Here is a 21,810-nt window from a genome sequence, read left to right on the forward strand (position 1 = left end):
TCCTTCATCAGTTCAGTTCAGTTCAGTTCAGTCGCTTAGTCATGTCCGACTCTTTGCGACCCCATGAATCGCAGCACGCCAGGCCTCCCTGTCCATCACCAACTCCCGGAGTTCAGTCAGACTGACGTCCATCGAGTCAGTGATGCCATCCAGCCATCTCATCCTCTGTCGTCCCCTTCTCCTTCTGCCCCCCAATCCCTCCCAGCATCAGAGTCTTCCAATGAGTCAACTCCTTGCATGAGATGGCCAAAGTACTGGAGTTTCAGCTTTAGCAGCATTCCTTCCAAAGAAATCCCAGGGCTGATCTCCTTCAGAATGGACTGGTTAGCTCTCCTTGCAGTCCAAGGGACTCTCAAGAGTCTTCTCCAACACCACAGTTCAAAAGCATCAATTCTTCAGCGCTCAGCTTTCTTAACAGTCCAACTCTCACATCCATACATGACCACAGGAAAAACCATAGCCTTGATTAAATGAACCTTTGTTGGCAAAGTAATGTCTCTGCTTTTGACTATGCTATCTAGGTTGGTCATAACTTTCCTTCCAAGGAGTAAGCGTCTTTTAATTTCATGGCTGCAGTTACCATCTGCAGTGACTTTGGAGCCCAGAAAAATAAAGTCTGACACTGTTTCCACTGTTTCCCCATCTATTTCCCATGAAGTGATGGGACCAGATGCCATGATCTTCGTTTTCTGAATGTTGAGTTTTAAGCCAACTTTTTCACTCTCCTCTTTTTTTCCCTTCATACCATCTCTATCAGTAGAGTTCAGCTGGTGATTCCATTGCCGGTTTGCCTCAGGGACAGCTTCATTCCCCCCAGGTGCACTGCGTGCCTCAGGGTGCCAGTATTACACACTGCTTTTTCTTGATGCAGCAATGGGATAGTAAAATCTGTAAGCCCTCCCAGATGAGATTAAAAGATCTCACTAGTCAGGTAAATTGTTTTGTAAAACCTTAAGGATCCTCAGGAAAAACTTCTGGACTTGTTCTCTGTCAAACTTAGATCAGACTTTGAGAAAGGTACAGAGACTCTCATTGTTCCTCAGTTTCCATCAGGAACTTCTCTCAGAGGCAAAACTGTAGGGGCAGTTGGTTGGTAACCTGTATCATTGACTGTGCTAGCCGAGCTAAGGATGGGCCCCTTGGGTAACTCAAGGTACAAAGAAGGGGTTCCTGAATATGAGTGGGGCCTCTTTTCATCCCTAGATGTGTCTTCCCCTGAGTCAGTGGTTCCTCCCAGGAGGCCAGGAGCAGCTCTGGCTCCTCCTTGCAGAGGATTTAACCTTTGGATGGCCCCATAGGGTGGATCAGTGAAAATGTCTTTTGTGTCCTTACTGGAATTATCCCTCTGAGCTACTCACACCTTAAGTCCTTTGTGGGATCTCATTGTCTAAATACAAGGCCATGAAGATTTGAACATATAGAAGTTCACTCCATTTAAATTTCCTTCTACAGTATAAATCTAGCTGCAATATAGTATCATAACACTGGGACTCACTTAGTGGCCAATTTTCTTGGCTTCCTAGCTCATATTGTGGCCAATCGTGATTACAAAGCCTAACAAGTTTCTTTGGTTTTAATCCCAGTTGTCCAAATATTTCCCAATCCTGGAGGATAAGACCCAGGCGGGTATTGGTTGGGACTAATGCCTCCAGACCCATTTCAGACCCAAACCAGAGATGATGTCTCTAACTCCTGTTCTATTCAAAATTTTACCCTTAAGTCAGAATCCACCACACAATTTGGTCAAGATTTGCACTTAGGATTTTAGATGCTATCCCTTCCAAGGGAGTCTCCCAACCGGTTGTTAGTGCCCAGAAGTTGTCACAAAGCAACGGCACGAAGACTTGCCCAAAGGTGTTGACGATGAGCTGGAGGTTGTTTATAAGTTGGGAATAAAGGGTCAACACTTGTAAGGGTTAGAGGGAAGGAATAAAAGCAATCTTCTGGGGTTAACAGAAAAAACAGAGCAGAAATCAGCAAAAAGAAAAAAATGTAGGAGAAAAACCTCAGAGTCAAAGAAAGCAATTCTGTCTTGGACCTGCTGTTGGACATGTATAAGCATACAGGATTGACCTGCCAGTCACAAATAAGCAGACAACAGCAAAGCGTTTTCCTCAGTATACCTGGCTCACAGTGTCCCAGGGACCTCTTCGGACCAAGACCTAACTCTAAATCTTTTCTTACCTTATCACTGGCCCATCTGGGTTACCAGCTGAAACCGTTTACCTCAGATTGGTACTCAAACCCACATGGCTGGGACTTGAACCCAGCCCAAACCCAGTTTGAGACTTAAACCCATGTGGCTGGGACTCAAACCCAACCAAAACCCACAGTACCTGGTCCTGGTTTCAGGATCTAATGAAGCTCAAGTTGTTATGTCTCATCACAGAAAGAATTCAGTGAGTGACAAAGTGATAGGTAAGAAGTGGATTTATTCAGATACAGAGAGAAGCACACTCCACAGACAGAATGTGGGCCATTGCAGAGGGTGAATGCGGCCATGAAATTTGGTGTGGCTAGTTTTTATAGGCTGGGTAATTTCATATGCTAAATAGTGAGAGGATTATTCCAACTATTTTGGGGAAGGGGTGGAGATTTCCAAAGAAAGGCAATACCAAAGAATGTTCAAACTACCAGCAGATGACACCACCCTTATGGCAGAAAGTGAAGAAAAGCCTCTTGATGAAAGTGAAAGAGGAGAGTGAAAAAGCTGGCTTAAAACTCAACATTCAGAAAACAAAGATCATGGCATCTGGTCCCAGCACTTCATGGCAAATAGATGGGGAGACAATGGAAACAATGACAGACTTTATTTTGGGGGGCTCCAAAATCACTGCAGATGATGACTGCAGCCATGAAATTAAAAGACGCTTGCTCCTTGGAAGAAAAGCTATGATCTACCTAGATAGCATATTACAAAGCAGAGACATTACTTTACCAACAAAGGTCATCTAGTCAGAGCTATGGTTTTTCAAGTAGTCACGTAGGATGTGACAGCTGGACTATAGAGAAAGCTGAGCGCCAAAGAATTGATGCTTTTGAACTGTGGTGTTAGAGAAAACTCTTGAGAGTCCCTTGGACTGCAAGGAGATCCAACCAGTCCATCCTAAAGGAAATCAGTCCTGAATATTCTTTGGAAGGACTGATGCTGAAGCTGAAACTCCAATACTTTGGCCACCTGATGAACTGACTCATTTGAAAAGACCCTGATGCTGGGAAATATTGAAGGCGGGAGGAGAAGACAGAGGATGAGATGGTTGGGTAGCATCACTGACACAATGGACATGATTTTGAGTAGGCTCTGGGAGTTGGTGATGGACAGGGAAGCCTGGCATGGTCCATGGGGTTTCAAAGAGTTGGACATGACTGAGCGACTAAACTGACTGAAATGGAGATTTCCAGGATTTGGGCCACTGCCGACTCTTTGGTCTTTAGACAGTACCATGGAACTGTCATGGCACCTCTGGGTGTGTCATTTCACTTGCTGATTCAGGATTAAGGTCTAGTCTTGTCTGCCATCTTGGTCCCATTTGATTCTAATGGGTTTATGTTGTGTCCTTAGGCTACGTCATCCTTTCAGAAGTTCTGCCCTGTCCCTTTCCCTCCTGATACACAACCATCTAACCCTTTGTTGTCCCTTTCTCCTCCTGCCTTCAATCTTTCCCAGCATCAGTGTCTTTTCTAATTGGTTGGCTCTTCCCATCAGGTAGCCAAAGTATTGAAGCCTTAGTTTCAGCATCAATACTTCCAATGAATATTCAGGGTTGATTTCCTTTAGGATTGACTGGCTTGATCTCCTTACTGTCCAAGGGACTCTCAAGAGTTTTCTCCAACACCACAGTTCAAAAGCATCAATTCTTCCGTGCTCAGCCTTCTTTCTGGTCCAACTTTCACACCCATAACATGACTGCTGGAAAACCAAAGGTTTGACTATACAGACCTTTTTGGCAGTTATGTCTCTAATTTTTAATATACTTTCTAGGTTTGTCATAGCTTCTCTTCCAAGGAGCATGTGTCTTTTAATTTCATGGCTGCAGTCACCATCTGCTGTGATTTTGAAGCCCAAGAAAATAAAATCTGTCACTGCTTCCATTTTTTCCACTTCTCTTTGCCATGAATTGATGCCATGATCTTTGTTTTTTGAATGTTGAGTTTTAAGCTAGCTTTATCACTCTCCTCTTTCACTTTCATCAAGAAGCTCTTTAGTTCCTCTTCGCTTTCTGCCATAAGGGTGGTGTCATCTTACTGATATTTCTCCTAGCAATCTTGATTCCAGCTTGTGCTTCATCCAGCCGGGCATTTCACATGATGTACTGGGCATACAAGTTAAGTAAGCAGGGTGACAATATACAGCTTTGATGTAATCCTTTCCCAATTTGGAACTAGTCTGTTGTTCCCTGTCTGGTTCTAACTGTTTTTTCTTGATCTGCATACAGATTTCTCAGGAGGCTGCTAAGGTGGTCTGGTATTCCCACCTCTTTTAGAATTTTCAACAGTTTGTTGTGATCCACAGAGTCAAAAGCTTTAGCATAGTCAATGAAGCAGAAGTAGATGTCCACTGAACAAGTGATTAGCAAATAGTCTGGTATAGCTATAACTTAGGGAAGATGGCAGGGTGTAACAAAAAGTACAGGTAGAAAAGCTGAAAAGGGCTCGTTAGGAAGGGCCCTGTTTAGACTTTGAAGTTTTATTTTGGATAGAAAAAGTGATTCCGAGCCTCTCTGTCTGTCTGTCGACATGTAACTTGGTAATTCCTTTCCCACTAAAACCAGTAAGACTGCCCCTGCCCAAGCATTTCTGAAACCTTCCCCAACTCCCACCTCTTTAGTTTATTTTTGTCTAGTTCTCAAAATCTGCTTGTCATAGGTATTAGGTACAGAAAGTACTTTGGGTTTCAAGTCCTCGGTGCTCTCTGTTTTCCCAATGTTTTCTTTCCTGAACGTGAAAAAGACCAGGGAGAATTTTTAGAGAGGGACCATGAGCCCCTTTCTAGCTACCTCCTCAAGCCTTCTTTCCACCTTCCACCCATGGTGTCACCAGGAAAGAGTCGGGACTCTGGAGAGAAGTTCAGAGCTCTCTGCTTGCTTCTTCACTACTGTGCTCCCCCGAGATCTGCATTTGAAGGTCCGGTCTGTGTTAGAGACCGAAGAGCACTGGGGGTCCCTTGTCAGGCACATTCCAACTTGCTGACCAGGCTGCAGGGCTCTTATCACCAAACAATGTCTTTTCAGAAAGTCACTTGCTAGCCACGCCACAGGAAGGCAGGGTATGATGTAGCCAACCCTGAAATCCAGGACTCTGGCTGGCTCTTATCAGCAACTCGCCTTGCAAATTTGAGCACAATCCTTTATCTTTCCGGTCCCCTGCTTCCTCTTCTGCAGAATGTGGAGTTAGCTGACCCCTTGAGTCTCTCTATATCTGGGAAGCTTGGAACCCTTCCCTGAAGTCTACCAGTAATTTTCCTCTCTTCATCAATCAACAAATATTTGTGGATGTGCCCACATGCTCTGGCTCTTTGCTACATACATTTGGTTGATCATTAGCCTGGTTTTCTCTCTTTATGTTTTCTCTTTTCAAGTAAAATGATTCAAAAACTAAAGAGCTATGCTGCTGCTGCTAAGTCGCTTCAGTCGTGTCCGACTCTGTATGACCCCATAGATGGCAGCCCACCAGACTCTGCCATCCCTGGGATTCTCCAGGCAAGAACACTGGAGTGGGTTGCCATTTCCTTCTCCAATGCATGAAAGTGAGAAGAGAACGTGAAGTGGCTCAGTCGTGTCCGACTCTTAGGGACCCCATGGACTGCAGCCCACCAGGCTCCTCCACCCATGGGATTTTCCAGGCAAGAGTACTGGAGTGGGCTGCCACTGCCTTCTCTGGTGGGTTGCCATTGCCTTCTCCAAAGAGCTATGAGAGGGGACTTAACTGGCAGTCCAGTGGTTAGGTCTCCAGGCTTCCACTGCAAGGAATGTGGGTTTCATCCCTGGTTGGGGAACTAAGATCCTGCATGCTGCAGGGTGTGGCCAAAAAAAAACCCCAACAAAATAAAACAAACAATGCCAATAACAAATAAACAAACAAACAAAACCAAGAGCTATGAGAGGGCTGAGAGGACATTTCTTACTTGGAAATAGTTGTCAACTCCTAGAAGCTGCAGTCCATGGGGTCGAGAAGAGTTGGACACAACTGAATGACTTCACTTTCAGTTTTCACTTTCATGCATTGGAGAAGGAAATGGCAATCCACTCCAGTGTTCTTGCCTGGAGAATCCCAGGGATGGCAGAGCCTGGTGGGCTGCCATCTATGGGGTTGCACAGAGTTGGACACGACTGAAGCAACTTAGCAGCAGCAGCAGCAGCAGCAGAAGCCATGGGAGGTCATTCCCAGCCTGGCTACTTCCCAGGAATAGGCCCTAACAAGCCTTTTCCTTCATTTTCTGAACCCTTCAGGTCCAAGACTTACATTCTTCCAGGTGATGTTCCAAACTGGGGTTTTGCATCACTGTCACATACTCACATTGCAAAGGCAAATGGCTTTGGCAATGCTGATTTGTAAAAAAAAAAAAATTGAGATACAGTTGATTTACAACATTATAAAAGTTTTAGGTGTACAGCATAGTGATTCACAATTTTTAAAGATTATACTCCATTTATAGTTATTATAAAATATTGATTACAGGCAATGCTGATTTTGTCAGCTCTTTCTCCTGACTATTCCGGTAGGTGGGTCAGTGATTTATTAATCCTGGTTCACAGCTGGCAGAGAACCAGGAAACAGTTCTTCCGTGGTCAGTGAGAGCGTGAAGATAAAAATTAAAATAGAGGGTTCTCATCTAGCTGGAGCCATTTTTGCATATGATATCCTTGCATCGAGTGTGTCCAGAATGACTTGCCACCTCTCCCCAGATGTGTTAACTTTAAACCAAGAACCCACAGGACAGACTTGGAGCAAAACACACACTGGATTCTTGATGCAACAAATGACAAAATGAAGCTAATCTGAGGCTGCAGGTTTCAGTGGATGCCTGTTGCTATGGCATGAGTCACTCTCTCTAAGATGTAAAGGACAGAATCAAGCTACTGAATGAAGAACTTTCCTAGGTCTATATCTTAATATTTTTATTTCAGGGGGAAATTTGTCATCTGAAGAACTGCGCAAGGAGATAACAAGGGCATTGCCTGAGAAAGACTGCCATTCAAGGTCCCACAGGCTACTTAAGCTCAGTGTCATCACACTGCAGAAAGCAGGGGCTTCACCGTTGCAGATTAAACTCTCAGCCATTCAGTGGTGCCAGATGTGAGACAGACAGGACAACCAGTAGACTGGAATATATTCCTCAAGGGCAAATTATTAATATACAAAAAGAAATAGTTATTAGGCAGATCTAATCTTTTTCACCCCATTGGGAAGCATAGAGAAAAAATGAAATTGTCATCCAAAGAGGCCTTAATGAGCATGTTCACTGTAAAGCTCAGAAGTCGAGCTTTGCTTCTTCCAGCAGTTTACACTTTCCATATGCCCCCCTCTCTCTCTATCTAGGCTCTCTGTTCCAACACTACAATACAAAAAAGGATATAATGAATTGAAACATTTCCCATCCATCACCCCAGCTTTCCAGTTCCTACTTCCCACCCACCAGAGGATTACATTATGTTGTTTCATGTTTCCATCCGGTCTTCCATTCTTATCTTTATGAATATGTAAGCTAAGAAAAATACAGACAACTTTACGGAGGATAAGTTTCTTAACTTTTCAAGTTGTTATCTTCAGTGCTTGGGGCTTCCCCTACCAGTAAAGAATCTGCCTGCCAATGCAGGAGACCTGGGTTCAATCCCTGGGTCAGGAAGACCTCCTGGAGAAGGAAATGGCAACCTACTCCAGTATTCTTGCCTGGAATATCCCATGGACAAAGGAGCCTGGCGGGCTACAGTCTGTGGGGTTGCAAAGAGTCGGACATGACTTAGGGACTAAACAGCAGCAGCAGCATCTTCAGGGCTCATTAATCATTTGGCCTTATTCATCGTTACTATTTTTAACAATAATGATGTTGATAAATCTTTCCAGAGCTCCTCATCCCCTCAAGATACAGTTCATGGCTACCCTGGACCCTTTCGTCAGCTCTGAGGACCAGCTTCATCTCTGGTTCCCACTTCCTCTCTTTGCAGCTCTACTGCATCTTTCAGTTCCTTTGAACATGCCATTCCTTTTGCTTGGAACATTCTTCTCTTCCTGAAACACAGCTAATTCCCCACCCCCACCCTGCTTTCCCTGGCTAATCTCCAACTCATCTTTTAGGTCTTGGCTTAGAATCACTATGTGCCTGTCTCCTTCCATCAGCACACGGTCTTGAATTCTCACAGCAATTACTCATTCATTCATTTCATAAACATATATTGAGTGTTGCTTACTTGCCAGGCACTGCGCTAGGCTTATCTACCACACTGGAGTGTCACTGCCTGCGTTGATACCTCATATATATGTGTGTGTGTTATTGTACTGTAATTCACATATCATCAAATTTACCCTTTTAAGTGTATAATTCAGTGCTTTTTTTTTTTTTTGTATATGGACAAGGTTGTACAACCATCACCATTATCTAATTCCAGAACATTTTCATCACTCCAAAAATAAACCCAGTAGCAGTCATTCTCCATTCTCCCCTCCCTTCCTTCCCCCACCCCCCTACCTTTCTTTCTGTCAATAAATTTGCCTATTCTGGACATTTTATACTACTTTTACTTAGTGTTTTCAAGATTCATTCATGTGGTAGCATGTATCAGCACTTCGTTCTTTTAATGACTGTCCATTGTATGAATATATCACATTTGCTTTACCCATCCACCAGTTGATGAACATTTAGGTTAGTGTTTCTTCTGAAGCCCTGTGAAAACAAGACTCCATTTGTCTTGCTCACTATCATATCCCAGAACCTAGTGCGATACCTGGCACTTATTAGAAATTCATACTTTGGGAATTCCCCGGCTGTCCAGTGGTTAGGACTCTGTACTTTCACCGTTGGGGGACCAGGTTGGATTCCTGGTCAAGGAACTAAGATTTCACAAGCCTCCCAGTGCAGCAAAAAAAAAAAAAAAAAAAAGGTTCATATTTTGTTCAACATTAAAAAAAAAAAAAAGTGTTGAATGAATAGGTAAATCAAAAGCTAGTTAGATGGTTACAATACTTATAGATTATATATTTATCTCCTCGGTAGATATCTGTTGAGGGTATCCTCTTTTCTGCACAGTACTGAACTACCCCTCTTCTTTCTTCAGGGAGGAAATTGGGTTAAATTTAACCTTTCTTGTTTTTCTTCAAATCACTCATTTGGATCTTAGCTGTATACAAATTCCCCATTTGGAAACTTACAGATAACGTTTTGGGTATTAAAACATTCTGTTTTTTCCTTCATCATTTCTCATACAGAAATCTCAACTTCCTTTTACAAGGCTTTTTGGTGCTTGCAAAGGCCTCCTATTCTTTCCAAGCTGGTCACACTGGGACAATCAATACCTATGACAGATCAACCTTTCTTTTTTCAGTTTTAATATTTCTTTGCACCCTGTTTTGGCTCCTTGATTTGGAAGTATCTGACATTTAGAACAAGGAAGTCAGTTAGACCAGGGACTGAGTGACAGTCCTAGCCAGCACTCAGCACTTAAAAAAATAGCTGTTGAACAAATGAATGAACAAAAGAATGAATGAGTGAATGAATGTGAATATGTGAGGGAGACACTGCAAAACGCAGGCTCCGTGACCAAATATTGGGTACCTGCTGTGTCCCAGTCCCTGCGATGCATACCTGGATACTTGGTAAACAAAACAGGAGTCCTTCCTTGAACCAGGGAGTTTCTAAAATCACTAGTTCTAGCTGCATTATTAGATTTCCATGTCTGTTATTTTTTTTTTATCGTACACCTGATGATTTTCAGAATCGAATTTTATCTAAGGATCTACCCATTTGCTTGAGTCCCAAATAGGAAGTTCTGATCTATTGGCAGCAAAATCTGAAATCACAAGCAACCCCCCCACTCCCCCACCCCTGTTTAATCCCGGAAAAACTGTCGAGTCCCAAAACGCTAAGCCTCCTGGTGTTGGGGATTCCAGGACGTTGAACCTCAGGTAGAACGGACAGCAAGTCCACCAGAGGGTGCTGCGGGGGCAAATTCGTGCCGGGAGGGGAGCCTGACCAGTGACCCTCGGGGCTAGGTACGCGTCTGGAGTCCTTTCTCTTCTTCTTCGGGTTTCCTTCCCACCCCTCGGACCACCGCCGCCCCTCTGCCCACGGGGGGATTCCCCCTGAATGACCAGCTGCTCTCGGGGGCTTAAAGGTGCCGCGTCGCCTCTGGTCCTGAGCCCCAACGGCTCGGGCCACTCCTGCCCCGAGGCCGTCGGACCGGGCCGGGCGGGGCGGGGCGGGGCGGGGCGGGGCGTGCAGGGCGGGCGAGGCGTCCCCGCCCCGTGTCCCCGCCCGGCGCCGCGCGGGCCGCGAAGGGGTTAACGCGGGGGGCGGGGGGCGGGGGTGCCGTCGCGCCTGCGCGCTGTCGCCCTCCATTGTCTCCGCGGCGGCGAGGAGCGCCGGCGAGCGCAGCCCGGGAGCGAGCGGCGCGGCCGGCGGGGCCCGCGCGGCAGGGCCGAGAGCGCGACGCGAGCGCGGCTTCGCGAGATCCGCGGGCCGCCGGCGCCGCAGCCCGCCCGGGCCTCGGGGGTCCGGGCCGCCGTCCCGGCCGCGGCGTCCTGAGGCGGCACGCGCCGGCGCCCCCGCCCTCCTCCTCCGGCGGCCGCTGCTGGGCGGGCGGCCTCCTCCCCGCGGCGCCCGGCCCTCGGGAGCCCGGGGGCGGCCTGGGGCGCGCCGAGCCCGCGCGCCGCGCCTCTCCGGACCGTGAGGGGAAACATGCGCCGGGCTCAGGACGCCTGCAGCCCGTAGTCTGGGTCCCGTCCGGGTCCTCTCTTTTTCCTTCTTTTTCCCTTCCCCTCCGGTCTCCTTTCTGTCCCCCCCCTCCCCCGTATGCCCGCCCAGCCCTGCCCCCGCCGCTGAGGACAGGGGGAGGGTCTCGGCCTGCAGGCTCCCGCCCCGCCGGGGCCCGGGCGAGCATGGGCGGCAAGCAGAGCACGGCGGCCCGCTCGCGCGGCCCCTTCCCGGGGGTCTCTACCGACGACAGCGCCGTGCCCCCGCCGGGAGGGGCGCCCCACTTCGGGCACTACCGGGCGGGTGGCGGGGCCATGGGGCTCCGCAGCCGCTCGGTCAGCTCCGTGGCGGGCATGGGCATGGACCCCAGCTCGGCCGGCGGGGTGTCCTTTGGCCTCTACACCCCCGCCTCCCGGGGGGCTGGCGACGCCGAGAGGGCGCCCGGCAGCGGAGGGTCGGCGTCCGACTCCACCTATGCCCACGGCAATGGTTACCAGGAGACGGGTGGCGGTCACCATAGAGACGGGATGCTGTACCTGGGCTCCCGAGCCTCGCTGGCGGATGCTCTACCTCTGCACATCGCACCCCGGTGGTTCAGCTCGCACAGTGGTGAGTCCGCGGGCGCCGGAGGCCTCGGAGGGTGGGGTGCCAGGGAGGGCGCGCCGAGGTACCCCGCACCTTCGCACGCGTGCACGCAAAAGGTCTGGAGGTAGAGTGCGCGACCTGGGCTGGCTGTCGTGCCCTTGGTTCCCGAAGCCAAGGGATGAATGGAATACCCACGCTCTAGAGGCTTTCTGAGAGGCCGAGGAGAGCCAGGTGTGTGAGGACTTGAGGCGTTGGTTCACTTGTGGATGCCTGTTGAAGTCTCATTCATTGGCCTCCCCGTCCTCAGAGAAGTCTGGCTGATCGCAAGTCGGCCTCCGTGCTTCGTTTCTGTTACTGCTGCATTGTGCTGGGTGCACCGGTAACACAGAAGGATCCAATTTGACCGAGCATCTCAGACAAAGGATGTGAAAAGAAGATTGGGGCCAAGTGGGGTTTGGATGAGGGCACTTGCTCTTGCTGGAGAAGTGGGTGCCCAGTTTTGCGGCTGTGCTGGAAATCTGAATTGTTTAAAATGGAGCGGCCGACAGGCTGCTGCCATAGACAGGTGTGGCCTGCTGGTCGGAGGGCCCAGCCAGGGAGCCTCCCTGGGAGGCTTTGCGGGACCGGGGCTCTGGTTACCCGTGCTGCATGCAGTAGCAGCCTTGGCTCAGCGACTCTTGGATCCCTCCATCTTTTTTCTTCTCCTCCATGCTAAAGTGCTTGGGTATTCTGCATCTTTTTGTGACCAAGTCATGGCAGTTCTCTTGCCCCGCTGTTGGCACATGTCAGGGGGAAAGGAGGAGTCAAAGGACCTGGATGAATTCATTTTGTGAACTTATGGTGACAGGTCAGCAAAAAGCTGGAAGAGGATTTCCTAGACTCTGGCAGGGCAGAAAAGACACTGGCAGGAGCTTCTGGAGGAAAACAGGTCTGTCTGCTTAGCTAACCTGAGAAACCAGGTTAGGCCTCCAGAAAATTGGTCAGAAGGGGTGTGGGGCCGCTATTTACTAATTGGTGAGTTGGAGTAAAGAAGTTAACATATTCAGACTCCTTTGGGTGACTTCAGAAAATTTAGATACTGTGTAGAAGAAAGATTGCTCTATGGAGGATTTATCTGTTGGATCACTGCTTGCTCTTGTGAAATAGGGGAGACACTTTGGATCTCTATTTCTGGAAATAATGTTAATTTTTTTTTTCAATTCTTTAAACTGATTGTGAAATGAGTTTTAGGGAGGAATAGTGACTAATTTAGGGTAATCCTTGAAAGTGGCTTTTAATTGCTAGGATGGAATTTTAATCCATGAACAGACTTCTAGATATCATGGACTCTGCCCTGAAGAGATGGAGGGTGTGATTACCTCTGGCACTTTCAGACATCATTTGATCAGCTTTAGACGTCTTGAACTTAGTAATCTTCCTTATAAAATTTGGTCCAGAAAGGGTCAGGTGTATTTTTGAGGTGATTGTAGTTAAGTCTTTAAGAGAACTGTCATTAGTGTCTGAGTTTAAACAGAAAAGCACGATAAGACAGTTCTCAAAAGTCACAGGTCGAATTTTGTGTGTAGAAGGAATGTAATCTTAGAGTAGGAGTTCCCTTTTTCCGCTCAAATTTCTTTTCTCTTTTACCAGAAAGTCCTTTTTCCTTATTCTGCCACCAGGTTCCATGCCAGAGTTATGAGCTTGGATTTGGATTCTAAAATTCAGACTCCTCAGCTGTAAAACCCTAATTTTTTTTTTTTTTTTTCTTTTTCCAGCTAGAGGTTAGGAAGAGCTGCTGAACCAGGGACTACAGGAAAAGTTGAAGCATATTAATCCTTTGAGGGATTGACATTGAAGTGTGTGTTGTAGGGGGCTGCTGTTAATATTTAGGGTAGCAGCATGGTCATCATAGGGCCATCCTGGCCTTTGTAGGCATTGAACATGCCTGGCTCTGCCCATTCAGCGCCCCCACAAATTTCAGAGCGCTCTTGGTTGGGGCTTGATTGAGAACCACTGCCTTAGGGATTTGTTGTTTTAGTCAAGTGAAATAATTAGTTTTTCCTGTGCAGCTCATTTGAGAGGAACTTTGATGCTTCTGTTCTTCTGCAGTGGTGGTTCTCTCTCGCCTTCTGAAACAGGCCACAGGCCCTTCCTTCCAGGACATCCCTTTCCTCTCTTGTTCGCTGCTCGCTTGCTGTAAGACGAGGAACTTGTTTCCATCCTGGGGCCTTTGGGTAAGGTCCCAGCAGTTCTCACTCCTGTGTCTGAGGAGCAGAGGAGTAAGGGTTTCAGGGCACGGTTGACGAGGTGTCTGGAAGTTGTTGTGATGTCGTTGTTTGTGTTTCCAAGGTGCTTTTGGATCTCTTCATGGGCACAGAAAACAGTTGTCTGTGGAGTAAGTAGGGGAGTTCAGTGAGCACGAGGCTTCCTCAGAGGGAATGAACTGATGCTGTGTCAAGGGGCAGAATGCTAGGGTCCCAGGAGCTGTGACCTTGGACGAGACACCTCACCTCTTTTGAGTCTTGTCTTTGTTATTTTTAAAATACAGATACAGCCTGTAAAGGTTGTTCCCCAAATCCTGGGAGGATACATGGCAGTCACATTTGCCTCCGCCAGGGTTGTGACCCTAGCTTGCACACTCTGTTCTCTTTGCCTGGAAGGCTTTTCCTTCCATTCCATACAAGGATAACCTTTTATGATCCCTTTAGGCTTAACTTAAATTTCTCCTCAAGGACCACTCTTAAAAATCGCCTCCCTCCTGTCAGTCTCTCCCAGCACTCACCTGTTACCGTAATAGCACTTAACACGCTTTATTTATCCATTTACTGTTTCTGTTTACTTGAACTGAACTTTTACTCCACGGGAGCAAGACTGTGCCTCTTGATCACTGTTCTAACTCCTACACTGCGTGTGCCAGGCACAAATATTTGTTGAGTGAATGAATTGAATGCTGTATGTCCATCATATCATTACTCATTACTGTAACAGTAGGAGGTAACATGGTTTTATTCCCATTTTACAGGTGAGGAAACTGAGGTGTAGAGGGAGGTTTAGGAACCCCCACAAGGCCAGACAGCTAATGGGAGGCAGAGCTGGGATTGCAGTGCAGGCCTGCCAGTGTCGGAATCCATTTGACCTCTTAGCCATTACCCTCTGCTTCCTCTCATCCTGAAACACAAGGAAGCTGGGGAACCTTGTGGAAATCTCACTGGCCTGCTTGTCAGAGGGCTGGGCTCCTCTCCTGCTCGGCTGCTCCTTCACTGCCTGACTTGTGACCTTGTGCAAGCGAGTCATTTCACCTTGAAGTCAATCATTTCTCCACCTGTTAAAATGGAGATAATACCTGCTCTGCCCACCTTACCAGGCCACTGTTGTGGTCTCACGAGAGGGTGTTTACGAAAGCCAAGTAACGTACAATGGGAAGTAGTTATCTTACAGGGGTCACTTCTGTAGTTCTCTGCCTTCTTTCACCTCCTCAGAATCTGCTGGGCAGAGAGACTTAGAATTGTGTGAACTCTTTGTCCAGAATGAAAGCAAGTGCTCTCTGCTGAAATCTGACCTGTATTGAAGGGGCCATCCGTAATAACAAATGCCATTTGAGAAGAGCCGCCTAATAGAGTCTGAGTTCCTTCTTTTCACATTAAAATGTGTTTTGCTATAAGGCTTTTTACTCCTCTAATGGTTGTCTGGGTGGTATTCTGGAGGTCTGGTCATCCTTTTATAGTCCTGTTTAATTCAGAATGCAGATTGCCAAATGTGGGGGGAAAATACAGAGACCCAGCATGCTGGAAGGAAGAGGTTGCCCGTTTTCCTGGGCTGAGTATGAAATGGCTGGTCATTGAGATCTCCCTCCGCCATCTTAGTCATGTGTGTGTATACATGCATGTTCAGGAAACTGAACTGTTCTCTGTTGTCACCAGGCCATCAAAGGGGCCAGTAGAAGGTGACTTTTGGTAAGTCTTCGAACCTGCTAGCAGGATATCTCATGGGTTCTGTTTTGCTGACACTCTGGGGTTCTCAAGTGATTTGATCTTCTCTATTCTTAATTAGAGTTGCCAATCCCATTGAAGTACATCAGAAAGCCTCTTTGTGCCTCACTCTAGGTGTGTGCTGGATGTAATGGTCCTTTCTATGGATTCTGGAGAAGGAAAACCATTCCGTGGCCTCCAAGTAGCAGGATGAGTCCTTGCCCTGCAAAAGTTCTATCCTTAATGAAGACTAGTTTTTTTTTTGGAAGACTTTTTACAAAGAAGAGTTTTTAGTTCTCTGTTACCATGAGGGCTTGTTTGCTATAAAAGAAAAGTAGGGTTCCCTTGAGGAGAAGATCATTTCTTGAAGGTCACAGTTACTTCTTCCTCATTGGGGTTTGAAAGGTGTTGCAAAAAAACAGTGGTTTCACTCTGTATGGGATGTGTACATTTTGCCATTAAACAGACACACACCCCCAAACAGGTCACAAGGAATACTCTCTGAGCCAAAGCCACTCTTTACCAGAAATGCAGCTCTAGTTGCTTTTGGGAAAAGGAACATGCTTTGTATTTTACAGATATGATATTCAACCCAAGTTTATTGGGCACTTATATTTTAGCAAACCCAATTTTAAAACTAAACTTCAATTTTGACAGTTTCAAAATTGGGGGAAATGTCATAGGGAAGTGGTGGTAACTTAAATGGGCTCTTGGTCTTGCTCTTACTAACCCTTAAGTAGGGGGTGTTTTTAATGACTGGGTCACTGAGGTTGTGGTACCAAAATCTCGAAGTTAGTCCAAAACTTAAATCCTGTTACTAGTCTTGTAATGAATGCTTACAAATTTTCGTCTGTCTCTTTTCCAAGCTTTGTCATGGCCTGTCTCAATCAGATGGTTCCTAGTGATGACGGTGGGTGTAGGCTTGAGTATGAGACCTGGCAGTTTTCACCTCTGAATCTTTATTTCCTCATAAGGTCACATGCTTATCCTTGAAACCAACAGTTGGGCTCCTGATTTTGATAGGTTGAATGGATGAGGGGTGAGTTGTGGGTGTGAGTGAATAACCTGAAGAGCAACCCTCAAGTGTGAAGCAGATAAAGAACCAAGTTGAATCTTAAAGCAGCAGCTGGGGTACTTATAGACTGGTGAGACTGTTTACCTTGAGATCTCCCTGGAGTTGCTGGAATCAAGAGTACAGCCTTGCTCTGCTGGGAGTAAAGAGGAAGGAGGAGTTGGCTGCGCCCTGTAAAGTTAGAGGAAGCATGGTAAGAATTTATAGTGCACTCCCAAATCTGTAGTGAGAAGGAGGCAGATGCGAACACTGAGCTCTCCTGATTTCTGTGAATGGTTCACAGGGTTTGCAAACTTGACTCTGCCCAGTATTCTCCAGAGCCTCGTTAACAAATGCAGCTCCCAGAGTTCAGTAGAACCTGAATTTGTCACAAATGATCCTAAAAATATGGTCAGAATACCCTCTATAAATGAAAGGCACCCCTACCATGGATTTAACTTTTCTCTCCCCAGAGAACTCCAAATGCTTTTCTTATGCATTCATCCCTTTCAACATCTCTAAACTAGATTCCCAAGTGGAATCCACACAGATCTTATCTTCTATTGCTCCCAGAGGGTATATCCACCCAGAAAAGCATTGTTCACTCTTTGGCCGTTTTCTTTCATGCGGTACCAAGCGTTTTTCTCCTGAAGGCAGGCCTGAGCTGGTCTGCCCTAGTCCCCCGACGCTCTGAACAGAAGGTGGTTGGGGCAGGGTCCCCTCCTCCGTGCTTCTCCTCCCCTGGTTTTTCTCCTGAGGTGTGTTTGCTGTTAGCTGCCTGTGCTGCAGGAGGGCTTCCTGAGTTATATCCTCTTTCTTCTATCCCCAGCCGGGAAGCTAGACAAGTCAAGATCTTAGGATAAATCCAGACTTTAATGTGGACAAAGCACCTTTTTCATTTTATTTTTTAATTGACAAAGTATGAAACTGTATGTGTAGATCTGTTGAACTAAGACATTGATTATTCAACTGAGATTGATTGCTTCCAGTATCCTTAGGTGCTGGGCATATATACTTATGGTGAAGGTGATTAGCATTACTTTGTTCTTTCTAAGAATTTTTGCTTCCTCACTCCTCTGAGAGAGAGTCTGAATACTGCAGCCTGTGGAAGATTTGACCTTCTTCTTCGTTCCTCTGTTGAACACACAGACAGATTCATGTGCTTGTCCATGAGGCTGCTACGGGGATGGTCTCCTCCCTACTCTTGGCTCACACTCTCCCTTCTTTCCTCAGTCCTCTGTCTGGGCTGGGGCAGGTCATCTGTTCTTTGTGTTTCCAGGCAAGAGCCTACTAAGAAGAAATTCCTCATATGTGCCAACACGAGCGGTCCTCTTCTCAATGGAAATTGCAAAAGAAAAACATTTTTTTGAAATTATCTTTGCCCTTCAGTATCTTTGTCATCCCTAGAGCCTCTTTTCTTTCTGGTCACTGAACACTGTTTTCTGGAAGCCTTATTCACCACCCTTTTAACCCATGTCTGTGAAATTTATCCTAAGCCAAAATGTACTTAAGGAAATGTAAGTAAGAGTGTTTCCTTCTTGGTGTTGTGTTTGTCTGTGAGCTCCACGACATTGACACTTTAGCGCTGTTTTAAGTAATTTTTGAAGGCAACGCTGGTGACCAAAATGTTATTTCTCCCCCAGAAATTTTAAAATCTGTGTTATATTTGAGGTGTGTGTTTTTTGTTTTTGTTTTTTTTTACCCAAAGTAAAGAATATAGAATGTTCCATGCTGAAAGACTTTACGTGGACTTTGGCTGTTGAGGTGATACCTTAGTCTCTGAAGGATAATCTTTGGAGAAACCTCTCTTTGCATTTCCGTGTATGTGGCTTCTTGGTCTTGGTGAGTTACACTCGGCTTACCATGGCCCCAGCTTGCTTATCGATCATACCTTCAGCCCTCTACAAAATGTAATTAAATAAGCCATGCTTCAAAAAGTTATTCTGTAATTAGTCACCTCTGTATTGTACAGTGTCTTTTAAGGTCGAAGTTGATTTTTAGCATGTGGAGAAACTTAAATCTGGAGTCGCCCACACGATCTGAGACAGAGGTAGGAGAATGCAAGACTGAGCCCCCCAAGACCTTAGCCAGCTTGGTCATTTTGCCCACATTTCTCCAGTGTTTGGAGAACACCCCTAATCCCTACCCCTGCTGAGATGGTGCTTTTCTTTAGAGAAAGCTACTAGGATTCTTTATCTTGATTCCCACCTTAGTACTCCAGGAATCCTGCAAGGATTTGAGGGAGCCCTAGGGATTCCAGTCTAGACCGACGGAGCATTTGGTTTACATAAATACAAATGAGTTTTCTGTAATACTGTTTTATTCTCTTTAGATCATACACACTTCTAATGCCCTCAGAGGTACAGCACCATCTAAGTCAGCTTTTCAAAGAAACTTTGTGACAACACTGCCCACTACTGTAATAAGCATTACGAAATGTAACGTTAGATTTCCTCAATCCTGGTCAGAAATGGCTGAAAGATTCATACCATTGCAGCCAGTTGCCCTGGCGAACTCTGGTTAAATTCAAGGCCTGTGTTCAGGATTGGCTTGCAGACTAGCTGCCTTCCATCTTAATATCTGAACAAGCCCAGTCATGTTGGCTGTGTTTAATCCGTCCATTTCCTACCTCCTCTCAAATGCAGAGACCAAATGCAATGTGAAAGAATAGTGGATCTAAGCATCTCCAGTATTCTGAGGTATAGGAATCTCCTATGAAGTGGCAGACCTTTGAGAAATAGTATTATGAGCTGTTCTGTTTTTGCTGTGGCTTTGGAAAACCTTTGGATTCTTCTACTGAACATTTGTTTGGAAAAAAAAAATCTTTTTAATGAAACAGTGTGAGTCACAAAGCAGCCACTCCTTCTCATAATAGCATTTCTCACCAGGGGAATTTTTGGTAGCTGTTGGGGGAGGATTTGAGTAGGTTGTGGAAGATAAATCCCTCGGTTGAACATAGCCAAAGGGCTGCCATATCAGAACTCTGGTGCTTTCCGTGCTGACAGCAAGCCCTGAATTCAAAGTGCAGGACAGCAGAATAGAATGAGGAAGGCCTGTGCTTAGAGAACTGTCACAGTAACCTGACCAATGAGATTGGCATTTGAGCATTCAGACTCTTCATTAAAACAGCATTGTAGTGTAAAAGGACCATGAAACAGAGTCCTTGGGTTAGAGGGCCTGAGGCTGTGTACTAGAACAGAATTTCTGGATTAAGGGATGACTGTGGTCCTAATGATGAGACTCATAAAAGCCACGAGCATGCCTGCTTCTTCTCCATTGTGAAATGGTGGCATGGCGCCTGGTGCTGACCACCTCACACAGAGAGGATTCGCCCAGGGTCTGTGCTCTTATGACTTCAGGTTTAATAAAGCACTTAGAATAACACTCAGTGAACCCTTGAGCCAGTGTCTTTGTGGGATGGTGAAGAGGGGATGCTAGAGACACCAAGACTTAAAACAAGCCAGGGTTATACTACCAACATCCAGAATGCCTGTCTTCAGCCTCTCTGCCCCGCCAGAACCCGAGTTTTCACCGTTTCCAACTTGAGTGACTTAACAGTACTTCTTCGGTCCTCGTGTCTGAACCACGTCTTATGTAAGCTACAGACGAAGGAAAGTCTGAAAGGTTATTACAACTGTTGAGATTTGCTTTCCTTTGGAAAGTCAGAGCTGTCTCCATTCCGTGTTTTCCTGGCTTTGTACTTTTCTTCAAAGCCTTTTACCAGTTCCAAGTCTCCAGAGCTCAGTGAGGGGGAACAGGAAGCCAGCGTTTGATGCCTAAGAGCCAGCAATAACTAAGAGAAAAGGGCAGAAGCAGGGAACTGGGAGGGGGAGTTGTGGGCCTTGAAGGTATCCAGGCCTCTAGGATTGTAGATACATCCTGCAGAGATGACTTTAACCAACTTGCTCAAACAAGGAAAAAGCAGTAGGAACCTCTGTTCTGATAATTCAAATTTCTCTTAGATGGTATAGTGGGGCTCAATATTTTTAATTGATGGCATGATTACAAAATACCTTTTCCCTAAGGAGTTCAAAACAATTTGTAAAACATGATTATCACTTATATAAAATAGCGGAATAACTTTGCTCTCTTTTCCCGGAGGGTCCCCAGGGTACATCTTGTCATGGGATCCAGGCTGGAGCCTGCCCCTTCCTTTTCCTGTCCGTTCACATTAGTTGAACTCTGTGAAGCCCCAGTCCTGTGACTGCAAGATGGAAGGGTCACAGGGGTTTGTGCTATTTTAGTTTTGGTTTCACTTGCACATTTTAGGAAATCAAATAGTGGTGTGACTCTGAATAGGAATTCTTGTCTCTTGGAATCTTTTCAAAAATGAGCTGTTTGAGGCTTTCAAGAGAGAATGTGCTTACCTACCAAGCAGATAAGTAAATAGAACGTTATAGATGTAATTGTGTGGCCCTCGTGCAGTTCACAGGTTTCTCCTTCCCTTCCCGAAGGTAACCTCTGCCCTGATTCTCCTGTTGATCATCCTGTGTATGTTCCTACTTTTTACTCCCTGTTTTTATCCGAAATAGTATTTACAGTATTCAATTTAAACTTCATAATGTCTCATCTTGTTATATCTCTGTCTATAGATACACCTCAAGATTGGATTTGGGCTCTGTAAATCCACTGTACTATTTGCTGCTCTAACACGTTCGTCTTTGTTGCTCTTCTCTATTGTATGAATATAGCACAAATATCACCATTTATCCATCCATTCTCTTGGATATCAGTGGATATTAAAGTTATTTTCAGTTTGAGAATATTTTGGTGTTTCCTTGCATGTTTGAGTGAGAGTTTTTCTAGAGTACATTCTTAGTCATGAGATCGCTGGGTCATAGGCTCATCAAGAGGCTCCAACTCTTGATTAAATACTGCCCAGTAGATGACCGTGTGCTGGTACCAATTTTATACTCCCCAGACAGCATATATTCACTTGTTCCAGGTTCTTGCCAAAACTTGATATTGTTATACTTGAGTTTTTGGCAAGCTCTAGTAAGTGTGAGATGGTATATCATTGTGATTTTTGTTATTTATATACTTGACATAATATTTACATATAATTAATATGCTAATATGTTTTTAAATGATCATGCTTGTTCATGTCTTTTATCCATATTGGATGGTTCCTCCTTTGCTTACTGGTCCATATAATATGAATTTGTTTTTGTTTCCTTTGTTTCTAGACACATCTGAAGCATGTTATACAGATGTATATCTCCCAGTTTGTGGGTTATCTCTTTATTCTCTTTGCAATTTCTTTTGGTTAATTTACCTTTAATGTAATATTCCAATGTTTTCCCTCATGGCTTATGCATTTT

General features: G+C 45.7%; 1 protein-coding gene and 1 long non-coding RNA gene across 4 annotated transcripts in view; both read left to right on the forward strand.

Annotated features, from left to right (window-relative positions):
- Nucleotides 1–10,584: 10,584 nt before the first annotated feature.
- Nucleotides 10,585–21,810, forward strand: part of ZNRF1 (zinc and ring finger 1) — an 87,281-nt gene continuing 76,055 nt past the window's right edge. For all 3 annotated transcript variants that reach the window (XM_086349899.1, XM_086349900.1, XM_086349898.1), the window contains exon 1: nucleotides 10,585–11,515. In XM_086349899.1, the coding sequence (XP_086206025.1) occupies nucleotides 11,092–11,515 (424 nt within the window). In that variant the 5' untranslated portion in view covers nucleotides 10,585–11,091. The remainder of the gene's footprint in view (nucleotides 11,516–21,810) is intronic.
- LOC147352923 (uncharacterized) overlaps nucleotides 13,602–21,810 on the forward strand; it is a 42,417-nt gene continuing 34,208 nt past the window's right edge. Inside the window, exon 1 of the long non-coding RNA XR_015145243.1 lies at nucleotides 13,602–13,704. This is a non-coding gene — a long non-coding RNA (uncharacterized LOC147352923). The remainder of the gene's footprint in view (nucleotides 13,705–21,810) is intronic.

Source organism: Bos grunniens, chromosome 18 (genome assembly GCF_055505025.1).
Source record: "Bos grunniens cultivar Pamir isolate PY7600 chromosome 18, Bosgru_T2T1.0, whole genome shotgun sequence".
In the NCBI taxonomy this organism is placed as follows: Eukaryota; Metazoa; Chordata; class Mammalia; order Artiodactyla; family Bovidae; genus Bos; species Bos grunniens.